Source organism: Oryx dammah, unplaced genomic scaffold (assembly GCF_014754425.2).
Source record: "Oryx dammah isolate SB20612 unplaced genomic scaffold, SCBI_Odam_1.1 HiC_scaffold_1, whole genome shotgun sequence".
NCBI lineage: Eukaryota > Metazoa > Chordata > Mammalia > Artiodactyla > Bovidae > Oryx > Oryx dammah.
Window position 1 is genome coordinate 75,506,333 of NW_024070185.1, and position 16,047 is coordinate 75,522,379.

At 36.4% G+C, this 16,047-nt stretch overlaps 1 protein-coding gene across 3 annotated transcripts in view; it reads right to left on the minus strand.

Moving 5' to 3' along the window:
• Positions 1-11,762: 11,762 nt before the first annotated feature.
• GKAP1 (G kinase anchoring protein 1) overlaps positions 11,763-16,047 on the minus strand; it is an 87,698-nt gene continuing 83,413 nt past the window's right edge. For all 3 annotated transcript variants that reach the window (XM_040244484.1, XM_040244502.1, XM_040244493.1), the window contains 3 exons: positions 14,970-15,040; positions 14,389-14,466; positions 11,763-12,084 (listed from right to left, as the gene is read on the minus strand). In XM_040244484.1, the coding sequence (XP_040100418.1) occupies positions 12,037-12,084; positions 14,389-14,466; positions 14,970-15,040 (197 nt within the window). In that variant the 3' untranslated portion in view covers positions 11,763-12,036. The remainder of the gene's footprint in view (positions 12,085-14,388; positions 14,467-14,969; positions 15,041-16,047) is intronic.

A 16,047-nucleotide genomic window follows, 5' to 3' on the forward strand; every position in this document is an offset into this window, starting at 1 on the left:
GAACATCTGTTCATGTGCCTGGTGGCCATCTGTATGTCTTCTTTGGGAAAATGTATTTAGGTCTTCTGACCATTTTTGTTTGAGCTGTATGTCCTTTTCATTATAGGGGCCTGGAATGCAAAAGTAGGAAGTCAAGAGATACCTGGAGTTACAGGCAAATTTGGCCTTATAATACAAAACAAAGCAGGTCAAAGGCTAAGAGTTTTGCCAAGAGAATGTGCTGGTCGTAGCAAACACTCTCTTCCAACAACACAAGAGAAGACTCTACATATGGACATCAGCAGATGGTCAATACCAAAATCAGAGTGATTATATTCTTTGCAGCCAAAGATGGAGAAGCTCTATACAGTCAGCAAAAACAAGACTGGGAGCTGACTGTGGCCCAGATCATGAACTCCTTATTGCCAAATTCAGACTTAAATTGAGGAAAGTAGGGAAAACCACTAGACCATTCGGATGTGACCTAAATCAAATCCTTTATGATTATATAGCGGAAGTGACAAATAGATTAAAAGGATTAGATCTGATAGTGTGCCCGAAGAACTATGGATGGAAGTTTGTGACACTGTACAGGAGACCATCCATCAAGACAATCCCCAAGAAAAAGAAATGCAAAAAGGAAAAATGGCTGTTTGAGGAGGCCTTACAAATATCTTTAAAAGAAAAGATGCAAAAGGTAAAGGAGAAAAGGAAAGATATACCCATTTGAACAGAGACTTCCAAAGAAGAGCAAGGAGAGATAAGAAAGCCTTCCTCAGTGATCAACGCAAAGAAATAGAGGAAAACAACAGAATGGGAAAGAGATCTCTTCAAGAAAATCAGAGATACCAAGGGAACATTTCATGCAAAGATGGGCTCGATAAAGGACAGAGATGATATGGACCTAACAGACGCAGGAGATATTAAGGAGAGGTGGCAAGAATACACATAACTATACAAAAAAGATCTTCATGACCCAGATAACCACAATGATGTGATCACTCACCTAGAGCCACACATCCTGGAATGTGAGGTCAAGTGGGCCTTACAAAGCATCACTACGAACAAAGCTAGTGGAGGTGGAATTCCAGTTAAGCTATTTCAAATCCTAAGATATGATGTTGTGAAAGTGCTGCACTCAATATGCCAGTAAATTTGGAAAACTCAGCAGTGGTTACGGGACTGGAAAAGGTCAGTGTTCATTTCAATCCCAAAGAAAGGCAATGCCAAAGAGTGCTCAAACTACCGCACAATTGCACTCATCTCACACTCTAGTAATGATCAAAATTCTCCAAGCCAGGCTTCAAAAGTACATGAACTGTGAGCTTCCAGATGTTCAAGCTGGATTTAGAAAAAGCAGAGGAACCAGCAATCAAACTGCCAACATCTGTTGGATCATCAAAAAAGCAAGAGAGTTTCAGAAAAACATGTACTCCACTTTATTGACTATGCCAAAGCCTTTGACTGTGTGGATCACAATGAACTGTGGAAAATTCTGAAAGAGATGGGAATACCAGACCACCTGACCTGCCTCCTGAGAAATCTGTACACAGGTCAAGAAGCAACAGTTAGAACTGGACATGGAGCAACAGACTAGTTCCAGATTGGGAAAGGAGTATGTCAAGGCTGTATATTGTCACCCTCCTATTTAACATATTCAGAATACATCATGAGAAACACTAGACCGGATGAAGCACAAGCTGGAATCAAGATTGCAAGGAGAAATATCAATAACATCAGATATGCAGATGACACCACCCTTAGGGCAGAAAGCGAAGAGGAACTAAAGAGCCTCTTGATGAAAGTAAAGAGGAGAGTGAAAAAGTTGGCTTAAAGCTCAACATTCAGAAAACAAAGATCATGGCATCTGGTCCCATCACTTCATGGCAAATAGATGGGGAAACAATGGAAACAGTGACAAACTTTATTTTGGAGGGCTCCAAAATCACTGCAGATAGTGACTGAAGTCATGAAATTAAAAGACACTTGCTCCTTGGGAGAAAAGTTATGACCAACCTAGATAGCATATTAAAAAGCAGAAACATTACTTTGCCAACAAAGGTCCATCTAGTTAAAGCTATGGTTTTTCCAGTAGTCATGTATAGGTGTGAGAGTTGGACTATAAAGAAAGCTGAGCACAGAGGAATTGATGCTTTTGAACTGTGGTGTTTGAGGAGACTCTTGAAAGAGTCCCTTGGACTGCAGGGAGATCCAACCAGTCCATCTTAAAGGAAATCAGTCCTGAATATTCATTGGAAGGACTGATGCTGAAGCTGAAACTCCAATACTTTGGCCACCTGATGCAAAGAAATGACTCATTGGAAAAGAACCTGATTCTGGGAAAGATTGAAGGTGGGAGAAGGGGATGATAGAGGATGAGTTGGTTGGATGGCATCACTGACTCAGTGGACATGAGTTTGATTAAGCTTTGTGAGTTGGTGATTGACAGGTAAGCCTGGAGTGCTACAGTCCATGGTGTCGCAAAGTGTTGGATACAACTGAGCGACTAAACTGATATGAGCTGTCTGAATGTTTTTGAAATTAATCTCTTGTTGGCTGCATCATTCACAAATATTTTCTCCCAGTTCATAGGTTATCTTTTCATTTGCTTATTATTATTATTTGCTGTGCAAAAGCTTGTTTGATTAGGTCTCATTTAAAATTTTTACTTCTCTTTCGACTTGGGAGACTGTAGATGCAACTTCTTGATAAAAGAGCACAGACTTCATGGGCAAATTAGAGCAAGGGGCTGTTAAGAATATTTGTGTGTGATGATTACACACACATACACACACACACTCTTCCCCTAAGTCTGTTTTTGTTTTGCTTTTTAGCCTAATAGTGAACATGACTGGCTGAAGTTTTCAAGTCACTGGAGAATTGATTCACCATAATATCCCATGGTAATATTGTTTGATATCATATAGGTATAAAAGGCTGATACTATAACATTTAGAAATAAGCAGGAAAAAACCCTGCTATTCTGACCAAACAATATTAACAAAAATCCCTTTTCTCTTACGTAAGTCTAGATGTTAAACAGTATGAGTAGCACAGTTCTTCATAGAAACCAAAGATGTCTCAGTATCAGGCAACTAGACAACGTTGGATTTGGTAACATTAGAATCACTGGCTCAAAATGAACCACACTGTTAAAGAAGAGTAACCTCAACTCTATTTGCTGGCTATTTTTTTCTCCAGCAATACCTGCTTTAATGACAGGCCCTTAAATGAGTTATTTAAAAATGTCAACTCACATACAGGTGGTCAATAAACACATGAAGAGATGCTTAACATTGCTCATTATTCAGTTCAGCTCAGTCGCTCAGTCGACTCTTTGTGACCCCATGCATCACATCACAGCACGCCAGGCCTCCCTGACCATCACCAACTCCCAAAGTTTACGCAAACTCATGTCCATCGAGCCGGTGATGCCATCCAGCCATCTCATCCTCTGTCGTCCCCTTCTCCTCCTGCCCCCAATCCCTCCCAGCATCAGAGTCTCTTCCAATGAGTCAACTCTTTGCATGAGGTGGCCAAAGTACTGAAGTTTCAGCTTTAGCATCAGTCCTTAGAGAAACGCAAATCAAACCTACAGTGAGGCATGACATCACACCAATCAGAATGGCCATCATCAAAAAATATACAAATAATAAATGCTGGAGAGGATGTAGAGAAAAGGGAAACCTCTTGCACTGTTAGTGGGAACGTAAACTGATATAGCCATTATGAAAACAGTATGGAAATTCCTTTAAAAACTAGGAATAACTCTACCATATGACCCAGCAATCCCACTACTCAGCACATACACTGAGAAAAACCACAATTCTGAAAGACACATGTACCCCAAAGTTCACTGAAGCAATATTTACAATAGCCAGGACATGGAAGCAACCTAGATGCCATCAACAAATGAATGGATAAAGAAGTTGTGGTACATTTATATAATGGAATATTACTCAGCCATAAAAAGGAATGAATTTGAGTCAGTGGTAGTGAGGCAGATGAACCTAGAGCCTCTTAAACAGTGAAGTCAGAAAGAGAAAACAAATATTGTATATTAAGCCATATATATGGAGTCAAGAAAAATGGTTACTGATGAACCTAGCAGAGAATGCACTGGTGAACACAGTAGGGAAGCTGAGGATGGGACAAACTGAGAAAGTAGCCATGACATATATACACCATCATGTGTAAAATAGCTACTGAGAAGTTGCCTGGTGCTCTGTGATGACCTAGAGGGATGGGATGGGGAGAGTGGAGGTGGCTCAGGAGGGAAGGGATATATATAATTATGACTGATTAGTGTTGTAGAGCAGTGTGCATGCTCAGCGCTGTCTGATTCCTTGCAACCACATGGACCATCTGTCCATGGGATATTCCAGGCAAGAAGACTGGAGTGGGTTGCCATTTCCTTCTCCAGGGGATCTTCCTCACCCGGGGATTGAACCCACGCTTCCTTAATAGCTCAGCTGGTAAAGAATCCGCCTGCAGTGCAAGAGACCCTGGTTTGATTCCTGAGTTGGAAAGATCCCCTGGAGAAGGGATAGCCTACCCACTCCAGTATTCTCGTGCTTCCCTTGCAGCTCAGCTGGTAAAGAATCCGCCTGCAATGGGGAAGTTCAGTTCAGCTCAGTCGCTCAGTCGTGTCTGACTCTTTGTGACCCCAAGAATTGCAGCACGCCAGGCCTCCCTGTCCATCACCAACTGCCGGAGTCTACCCAAACCCATGTCCATTGAGTCAGTGATGTCATCCAAGCATCTCATCCTCTGTCATCCCCTTCTCCTCCTGCCCTCAATCTTTCCCAGCACCAGGGTCTTTTCCAATGAGTCAGCTCTTCACATCAGGTGGCCAAAGTACTGGAGTTTCAGCTTCAACATCAGTCCTTCCAATGAACACCCAGGACTGATCTGCTTTAGGATGGACTGGCTGGATCTCCTTGCAGTCCAAGGTACTCTCAAGAGTTTTCTCCAACACCACAGTTCAAAAGCAATGAGGGAGACCTGGGTTCAATCCCTGGGTTGGGAAGATCCCCTGGAGAAGGGAAAGGCTATCCACTCCAGTATTCTGGCCTGGAGTATTCCATGGAGTTCATGGAGTGGGCAAAGAGTCAGACACAACTGAGCAACTTTCACACTTCACACTCCTACATTAGCAGGCAGATACTGAGCAATCGGGGAAGCCGCACTGTACAGCAGAAACCAACACAAAATTGGAAAGAAATTTTTCACCAATTAAAAAAAATTTTTTTAAAGAACAAAATTTACTAACAAATTGGAAAAAGAAATTTTTAAAAATGTCAACTCTGTATCTGAAATCAACTTTTTGTACTATAAATGGTAATTATAAGTCCATTAAGGAAATAGAAAAAATAGAATTCTTATTTTTCCTTTTCCAGGGATATGATAAACCAGCTTATTTAGACAAATTTTTCTGTTTGAAAAGCTAAAAGGTTGACGGACTTCTTAAAAGCACTGAAGAGCGAACAAAGGAAGAGGTCAGGAAGTTAGTCACTCAAAGAAAATGAGAAAAATAATCCAAAATAGTTTGTCAGACTCGGATTTTTAAAAACAGCGTACTGTGCTATTTAGAAAGCATCTATTTAAAAACGAATGTGGATATAATACTGGATGAAATACTTTTAAGGCAAAGAAACATATTAGTGACAGTCACTTTGTAAAAATAAAATCACCAAGAATAGAAAGCAATTTTAAATTTGTATGTACCTCAAAAGTAGAAGTGACAAACATTTTAAAAAAGACAAATCCACAATCACTGTCAGATTTGAACATATGTGTCTCAAAAACAGATAGGAAAAAGCACAGAGAATAATTAAGGATATAGCAGATTTGAAGAAACTCAATCTAACTGTACATTGTAGAATACTGCACCCAACAACTGCATAATACATATTCCTTTTGAGCCCACACATAACATGTACTAGTTAGATGATATATTGGTGCATAAATTTCAAAGTACTAAAATCAGATATGTTTATTTATTCCATATATCATGTGCAGTTGTATGCTAATTGTATCTCAATAAAGTTATAAAAATTTTATATAAAATGGTATAATCACTACATATTATGTACAGTGAGGTATCAAGAAGAAAATTACATCTTCCTTAACCAGTTCAGAGTAGGGAGCATACCAAAATTTATACAATAAAATAATTCACATTTTAGTTTGTAATACACATATTGAAAAACTAATTTTTGAATAGATGTCATTAATAAAACTTTTAAAGTTCTGAAATTTTTTGAATGAGAAGTATAACAAGGGAAACATCAAGCTAGGAAAATCATCAAAAGGAAATCATCAAGCAAGGAAAAATCATTAAAATGACTACAATTTTACAAGTTTTCTTGCAGCCTCACAGTTATTTTGATTCACAAAGCCGCCTTCCCTGGTTCAGTTCTATTATAGTCAAGAGTCCTAGATTAAAAAACAAAACCTCCATGTCCAGGAGATGTTGTATATTAACACAATTCAGTTGAACATGTCAAAAAAATAAACAAGTTACTATAACCTACTTCCATAACAGGAAATTACTTAACACAAATCCAAGCAGCAGTATTTTTTCCTTTTTTTAATTACAAAAAAAATGGTATGTTAGATAAAATTTAGGGGGAAAACCCATCCATACTTTTCCATATTCCCCCATCCCAACACAAGCAGTTTTATTTGGGAATTACTACTTTCTAATTTATCCATATACATATATATTTTTTCACATTAGCTATAAATAGTGTACAGATTTTTGTCTTTGTACTTAAACTTTGTTCAAGATATTCAATGTTTTTACAGTTATACCTTTTTAAAAGGCTACACAGTAATCCCATTGCTGTGTTATCATTTGAGCTGGGTATTTATATTAGGCACTGAAACTACATCAGGGTTACTCCATGGTTCCCTGTTATACTTACTGTTACACCTGTATAAATGTTTTAAAGTTTATTCTTCTCTCAAACTGTTTTCTTAGGATAAATTATCCAATATTGGGAATCAGTGGGTATAAACATTTTTCTGGCTCCTGAAACGTATTACTATAGTGCTTTTCCAAAAGGCAGAAATCTAAGTACAAGGTTGCTAGTAGTACATATGGATATCTACTTCATAACAACCATACTAGAAGTGAGTGTTAACTTTAAGTAAATAACATTTTAAATCCACTTAAAAATTTACCCCAGGACCATCCCTCAGTAATTTACAGACTTTGGAGGATCATTCACTTTCTGTCTGTTGCTTCAGGAATTATTTCTTCATTGAAGTTTACTAATGTCTGATTATAAAACCATTTTACATTTCTTTTTTAAGCCCTTGAGTTCTGCTTAAACATTCTTAAACTGTTATATGGAAAAGGCAATAACTCCATTAATAGAAACCAGCTTAATTTAGAATTAAACTATGAATCAAACTGTTGATAAGGAAACCAGATTACACAAGGGCAAATTATATACCTAGAGCTTCCCAAGTGGCTTAGTGATAAAGAATCTGCCTGCAATGCAAATTTATCTTATAAAATGTTAATTATTGAATGTTTTTATCTTTTATTAAAAGTTATAAAAATAATACATGTTTATTGTAAAATAGTACAGAAGTATACACTATCACTTGTGATAAATTTAATGATCTCCAAACACTATCACATGTGATAAATTTAATGATCTCCATAACTGATAGAAATTCTGCAAAAATTTTGGCAGAATGTTAAGTCTTAAGACAAACTGCTGTGTACCTTATAAAATGTCCCACTCAAAACAACCAAAATGCATTTGTTTGACATATGTATTGAGTTTCTCTGTTCAAGTGGTAGTTGGTATCCAAGTTGGATGCTACACAATTAGCATCCAACTAATCCACTTGGAAGTGTAAGAAATATTTATTTCTGGGCCCCACTTTTCACCAATTCGGATGAATTAGTATTGGATGAGGCACAGGTATTGGTACTTTTTCTTTTATAAATCTCCCAGGTGATTTTAGGGCTTCTCTGGTGCTCAGCGGTAAAGAATCCACCTGCAGTGCAGGAGACATGGGTTGTATCCTTGGGTTAGGAAGATCCCCTGGAGAAGAAGATGGCAACCCACCCCAGTATTCTTTCCTGGGAAATCTCATAGATAGAGGAGCCTGGCAGGTTACCGGGTATGGAGATGCAAAAGAGTCAGACAAGACTCAGTGACTAAACAACAACAACAAAGTAAATACTTAATTGATGAGCTCTGAAGCAAGCCCACCATTCCCCTGCTGCTGCCGCTGTGGCTGCTAAGTCGCTTCAGTTGTGTCTGACTCTGTGAGACTCCATAGACAGCAGCCCACCAGGCTCCCCCATCCCTGAGATTCTCCAGGCAAGAACACTGGAGTGGGTTGCCATTTCCTTCTCCAAGGCATGAAAGTGAAAAGTGAAAGTGAAGTCACTCAGTCAAGTCCGACTCTTCACAACCCCATGGACTGCAGCCTACCAGTCTCTTCCAACCATGGGATTTTCCAGGCAAGAGTACTGGACTGGGTTGCCATTGCCTTCTCCAACCATTTCCCTAGTCTCATTCTTTTCTTAACTGGCTCATTTTGGTTCATGAACATATTGTCGCAAAAGTCTTAAATTTAAACTGACCAACCCTCACTCAATTCTGTAGTCCCTTCAAAGCACCTTGGAGCCTCTGTCTTGTAACTGCCAAAAAAGTGTTGAGTTTTTTCCTCAATGCCTTGCTCTGTGCCATTGAAAAAGCGATTCTGAAGGTCATATTCTTTAGTTGTTAAATTGAATAGTTATTCTCAGACATAACTTGAGACCTCTATGCAACATTCATTACCACATCTCCCACCTTTCTCACGTGTTTCCTACCATTTTCAGTCTGCTCTCAGCAATATTTCTCTTCAAAACCTTTTTCCTTTGGGTATATCAACTATTTATACAACTTAATTGTAGATGGATCCCAAATCTGTAACTCCAGCCTTCCTTCAAAGGACCAGATCTGTATTTCCAACTTCTTGGACTCTACTTTTAGATACTCTGTAGGCAAACCCAGCTTAAAAAATCAAAAGTCAATTCCTCCATCAGTGTACCCTACTAATGGCACTCTCACACTTACTCTCGTTTAGGCTTGAGATCTTGTTTTCATCTCTTGATGCCCTTGTTCTTTTCCTCTACCCCAGTTTGTTTGATTCCACCCTGAGAATGTTTCTTTATCTCATTTTCTGAATCCCACCGCCACCTCTTTACCTCCTGTTTCTACTATTATAAAAACTTCCTTGATATTTCCAAATTTATTCTTCAATAATTCCTATTACATCACTGCCTTTTCAATCTTCTTAAAGGACAACTCTGATTACATCACTTCTCTGTATATAAACTTTTAATGGTTTCCACATGCCTACCAAATTATGCATAGATTTCTTAATCTAAAATTTCAGATGAAGGGTAGCTATCCCCAAATAACCTTTCTGGCTATCTCATTACTTTCCTATGCTCCAGGGAAAATAAAGACACTCAATTTGCTCAACACATGCCTTGCTATCTTTCTATCCCCTGAACACATACATTGCTTTTCCTTTACCCGACTTTTTAAATTTTCCTTTCTCATCAAACAACCTCTGCCCTTTAAAACTCTTTGGAAAAGCTACCTATTAACCAATTAAAACATTATTGTTTTAATAAGAGTATAAAATACACTGAACAAATATACTCTCTTACTTCCATATAATTGTTATGGAATCTACTGTATTCTATCTTGATTTTACTTATGTGCTATGCTTTTATTCAAACTAGACGGAAAATAATTTGAAGGTTAAAATGACATCTTACACAGTTTTTTACCCAATACTTTCACTAGCTGTTCTCATTTGATGCCAAATTTCATGCTGCAATTTCATGCATATTTAGTATGAGCCAAGGCCATACAGCTATATAGGGACTTGAACATAGCTGTAGTTCATGAGTGTTGGCTATTACTAACATACTATAGAAAATGTAAAAAATCCCATAGAAGATATCTAAAATATTTAAAATAATAACATGTATTTTCTTCTGTACCCCAATAGCAATTTGAATATATCATTATTTACTGGACTATTTTATGAATATTTCTCTATATTTCTATTTTCTTCCAATTCATTGTGGACATATTTACATCTCTAGTACTTAGCACAGTGCCTAGCACATAATAAGCTATCAATAATTTCACTGAACATTCAGGAAACAGAAAAGAATCTGAGGAATGGTATTTAATAACAGAGAATGCCTAAGAAATCAAACAGAAGAATTCAAAAACCGATCACTGACTGTCTTTTCTATCTCTTAATAGAGAAAGCTTTCTCTGTTTAGACACTGGCCTGGAAGTAATAGATTATCCATAGGAGTGGATACATAAATCAAGGAAAAAAAATTCAGGGGAAAAAAAAAAAGTCATGAATGCAGTACTCCTGAGAATATTCAAGGCAAAAGAGAATAATCAATGAAATTTTCTATGTGCCTAGGTGATTTTAAACTATATACATACTAGTTGTCCTCATTTAGTCACCAAGTCATGTCCGACTCTTTGCAAATGCATGGATGGTAGCCAGGCTCCTCTGACCATGGAATCTTCCAGGTAAGAATACTGGAGTGGGTTGCCATTTCTTTCTCCAGGGCATCTTCCTAACCCAGGGACTGAACCCGCATCTCTTGTGTTGCAGGCGGATTCTTTACTGTTGAGCCACCGGTGAAGCCTGATATTCACACTAGTAGAAAATGGCATGTTTATTGAAATATGTGCCAAGCACTGTGCTAGATGTTAGATAATGTACCAAACGGATAGTGTACAGGTAGATAATCAAAAGCAGATGATAATATGATGGGTGCTGGTAATTCAATTATAATTGAAACTATTCAAGTTCTATTGAATAGCTTGTTTATACAAGTCAACATGAGAAATTTGATTTTGTTCATCACTGGGTAGAAAAGTACGGTATCATGGATTACCAAATATAATTAATTAATTAGGTTCTGATGGTACCTACTCTTAATCAAAGGTAAATTAGAGGGAAATTATCTTTAAAATCTTTACTACTTTATCAATTAATTAAACAAATAATTATTTAACACCTACTTTGTGCCACATAGAGACCTAAACATTGAGAATAGTAAGTCACAGTTCTTTGCACTTTCATGTAACCTGATGGAAGAAGCCAGACATGTAAGTAATGATGACATAAAGTATTTTTCCTGAAGACTGTCATGAAAGGAGTCTTTCTTATAATGCTGGTTTTGGAGGCCAGTACCAGTATTTACGTGTTTATCTTTGTTATAAAACAAAAAAACTCTCTGTATTTTAATGAATCATATTTGTATTTCACTGACTACACTAAAAAAAATTCAATCCCATAAACTACTAATTAATTATACCAATGAAAAGTCTATCTTCACTCCCCCCTAGTCAACACTCTTCCTATTCTCGGTGTGTCACATTTTGGTCCTCAAGTCAGACTATTCTTTACTAATATTTCTGCCCAGATTTTGCTGCTTCTGCCTGGGATGCTTCTCAAAAAATTTACAGAAAAGGTATCTACCCTCCAAAAACCATCTCATGCAAGTTTTCTCAATTTCCAAACAACGTGAAATCACACTCTAATATGTCTTCTGTTTTGCCTGAACATAGGCCATTTGGCAATATACTGTATGTCCTATAAGGTTCAGGATGGACAAGTAAATATTCAGTGAGCTTAAATCCAAGTAACTGATTGTGCTATGAACAAAAACCACACTTTCACATTGTTTCTGAAATTTAAAAAACCAAACATATTAATGGAAGAGTAAGTTAATTTTATTGACTGATGAAAAACTAAAGTGATAAGAAGTATGAATAGTATACAATAATCAGTGAGTTCTCCTGGAATTCTATTTTTATTCTTTTCACTTTAAGCCAAAAGGACATAAAATTATAGACTGTTAGTGAGCTAATCATTTGAAATTTCTTCAACAAAAACTGCATAGTTCAGCAGTTGCACAGCATTAAATATATACATTTTTGCAAAACCCTGAAAGTTTTCCTTTTGTGTTGACCTCAAAGGCTAATGGAATCACCTACACTGGTCGGATTCAGAGTTTCTTTTCCCTTTTCTGCCACCCTGCAAAAAGAAATAGGGTAAATTATTTAGAAAGTAACATTTTGGAGGGAATTTTCCTTTTAAGAATAAATGAGATCAAAGGCATTTTTGACTATGAAAAGGAAGGAACTTCTTTTTGAGTTTGTTGCAAATTTGAATTAACATACAACTAAATTATTTTTACATGGCTTTTATCAATGGTTAAAGTAGGCTGTAGAAAACAGCTATCTATTTGAATTAGTCTGGATTTACTATGATTACCAGTGTCTTATTTTTTAGAGTTCATCTGCACTGTCCCAGATCTTTTTAAAAAATAAAAATTTTGATCAATGCTAAAATAACTTGCTCCATATGATCAGCAAATTTGGGGAATTGCATCCTTATCCCTTTGGGTAATTCAATTTCAAATTCAAGTGTTGTATAGTTCTGTTCATATAAAACAGCATTAGAAATCTGATTTTGTTCTAGCTTAAAAGACAGAAAGTAATCTTTCATTAATTACTTTTAATGTAACATTTTCTGCCTTACTCTGATTCAAAAAGCAAATACTTATTTTAAAAATATGAAAAGCACAAAGGTACAAAAAAGAAAATTTAATCATCCATAACTATTCTACCCTCCATTTTAACCATAAATAATGGTTTGATGGGGGCTTCCCTGGTGGCTCAGTCGGTAAAGAATCTGCCTGAATGTGGGAGATCTGGGTTTGATCCCTGGGTTGGGAAGACCCCCTAGAGAAGGGAATAGCTACCCACTCTAGTATTCTTGCCTGGAGAATTCCATGGACAGAGGAGCCTGGCAGGCTACAGTCCATGGGCTCACAAAGAATCAGACAGGACTGAGTGACTAACACTAATGGTATAAGGTATTTATAATAATTTAATAATTTTTCATTTTTATAAACTATGGCAAAAGTACCTAGTGAATCACCTAAGTAGTAATATTTTTAAAATTCTGATGCCCAGACTTTGTCCCAACCTATTTATTTATGATAATTAGGAGTGGGCTGAACAATCTGTAATTCAAAAAGTTCCCAAGAGATTCTGATGATCAGCCAAATTTGGGAATGACTTGCCTGTGAAAGTACATTTCTCAGAGTGGTGGTTATATGAGGGGCACAAGGAACCCAGACCCATTTAATAATGTTGGCAGCTTCTCTTTGTTCCATCCTTTTTCTGCCTATAACTTCCCTCTCAGATTTCAAAAACATATCTATACCAACCTTCCTTAAAAAAAAAAAAATCAAATAATGCTATTATTCACTCCTGAACAAATAAAAGTTTTGAAAAGATTTATCCAGAGGAAAAAATCTGAAAAGGTTATGTAAAACTTGAGATGTATAATGACAGGTATTAAAAACAAGATTTATTTCGTGACAGCAGGGAAATAAAAAATAAAGTTACTAAAAAACTTTCTACAAGGTAGATACTCACTATACATATTAACCAATGTTATACAGCTTAAAACTCTTACTTCACTTCTAAACAAGAGTTTTTTAAAAAATAATAATAATTCAACAATCCTTTTCAGAGCTTCCCAGACAAAGGGAATCTTCCTTCCTGGACTGATGAGATGTCAAAAGCTGGAGCTAACCAACTTTTATGTTCTCTAGTCCACCAGTAGTGGCTTCCAAACTTTTTTGACTATGACTCCACACTAATTAACTCATTTTATATCATGACATAGACACACATACATATGTATACACAAATATATATGTGTTTGTATTTATTCACACATGTACACATATACTGAAAGAAAGCCATAACATTATTTATGGCTTCATCCAGAAAAAAATACTCAATGCCAGCTTGTAAATGCAGAAGAAATGACAGAATTAGAAAAATCACTCTTTTGTAACTACCAAAATAATAACTGTTACAAATATCATCAATGGGTGCTAAAACCACTGAGTAAAAAGAAAAGAATACTCACACAATCTCAAACTATAATATCACATATTATTTATTGATTACAAAGGGGGAAGATATCTTTATCATAAGATATCTAAAAGATATTGCTGTACCCACATGATCAAACTTACAATGTAATGGGATGAACATTATTATATACCTTCCCTCAATAGGATGCACTGGCACGTACACCACATCATCTATGTAGCACCAAAGACCATGCTGAATTACTTTAGTTACTGCTGTATATACCAATATCTAGAATTAACATTTTCTAATATGTAAACTACATAACCAATAACAAATTTGGTGAGTAAACTGTGGCCTAAGAATAAAACAGTACATTTATCCTCACATGTATGTATCTTTTCTAAATGTATTATTTGTGATGAAAACACTTATAAAAGCATACCTGATATTTGGCTAATTCTGCTTGTAACACTTTCACTTTAGATCTTTCTTGTTCTAATGCAGCATGAAGTGAAGTTACCTATAACCAAATATTCAATTAAAAGAGACTTTTTTGATCAATACTCTATTTCTTAACACTTATTCGCAATGATGATTTTTGACTACTAGATTAAGGAGCATCAGAAGAGAACCTCTCTCCCCACATACAATTTCAATTAGGCATTTTGCTCAATTGTATATTATAAAGATAGGCAGGACAAGTTCACTGTTCTAAGACAAGATCACAGGATAAGGATGAGAAGGGGAGAAAATCAAGTACATGAACATGGTAAATTCTATCTGCCCTTTCTGTCTCTATATTCATAGTCCACATCAACTAAAATAGAACCTTATCTTCCCCTATTCTTTAGGACATATATACCTCTCTTAGCACAGTAAACAGAATCTTCATTCATTTGCTACAGCACAGCACAGTGATAATGAAGTATAGTTTAAAACATTTTTTTTGCAGTACTGAAGGGCTGTCTTTTTGTTTAGTCAAGTTTCCTAATTCAGGACAAAAGAATAAATAGTTTTCCTTACCTGTACTGTTAGCTCATTCTTGATACTTTGTGATTCATCAACTTGAAGAAGTATTTCTGCTTTATCTTTCACTGACAAAAAAGGAAAAACAGCAGTATAATCTTTTCAATCACTCAGATACTTTAATAATACTTTTGGTGAACCAAGACAGCAGTACAGTCAGGCAAAGATTAAATTGTCCTCATACTTAATGACTGTATTCCTGAACCTATATATACCTCTTTATTTCCACTGGTAAATTCTGATCATTATCATCACCACAACAGTTTTCATTGGAAAATTTACATTTTCTGTGGTGGTAAAATATTAATTGTACAGCTATGATAAAAGATTAATTTTTTCCATCTATACTAAAAAGGATAAGGACAGAGTAAATAAAACATTTCACATAGGGAAAAAAAACTTTAAATACCTAGACTAGTCAAAGATTTGAAAAACATACTGTGTTTTTTTGGTTGTTGTTAAAATTGTCAATTGTGCATACTCTAAGGCCCACAAAAATTATTTTCATCTGACTTTTCATACTATTAATGTGAAGTGAGTGAAGTCGCTCAGTCGTGTCTGACTCTGCAACCCCGTGAACTGTAGCCTACCAGGCTCCTCCATCCACGGGATTCTCCAGGCAAGAATACTGGAGTGGGTTGCCATTTCCTTCTCCAGGGGATCTTCCTAACCCAGGGATTGAACCTGAGTCTCCCGCATTGCAGGCAGACGCTTTAACCTCTGAGCCACCTGGGAAGCTCAATTCATACCATTAAAGAACTATCAAATAAATGTAGCTCATATGAGCACAGTTAATCATGTAACATCTTTAGTTTCAGAACTATGCACTTGTCTAAAGGTTTTTCCCTCTTTAAGAAAGCAAGAAATCTCTATCACCACAGCTCTTCCAATGTAACACTGTCATTCAAATTTTTCCCAGTTTGATATGCACTAAGGTGAGATGCTGTATCAAGAAACAAATCACAGTCTCTCAAGACTCAAACTGGGAACTTTTACAAATTATACCTTCTACTCCTTCATCCTCAGAATTAAGCACACTCATTGAGAAATAAGTGATTTTTAACAATTATGTCAT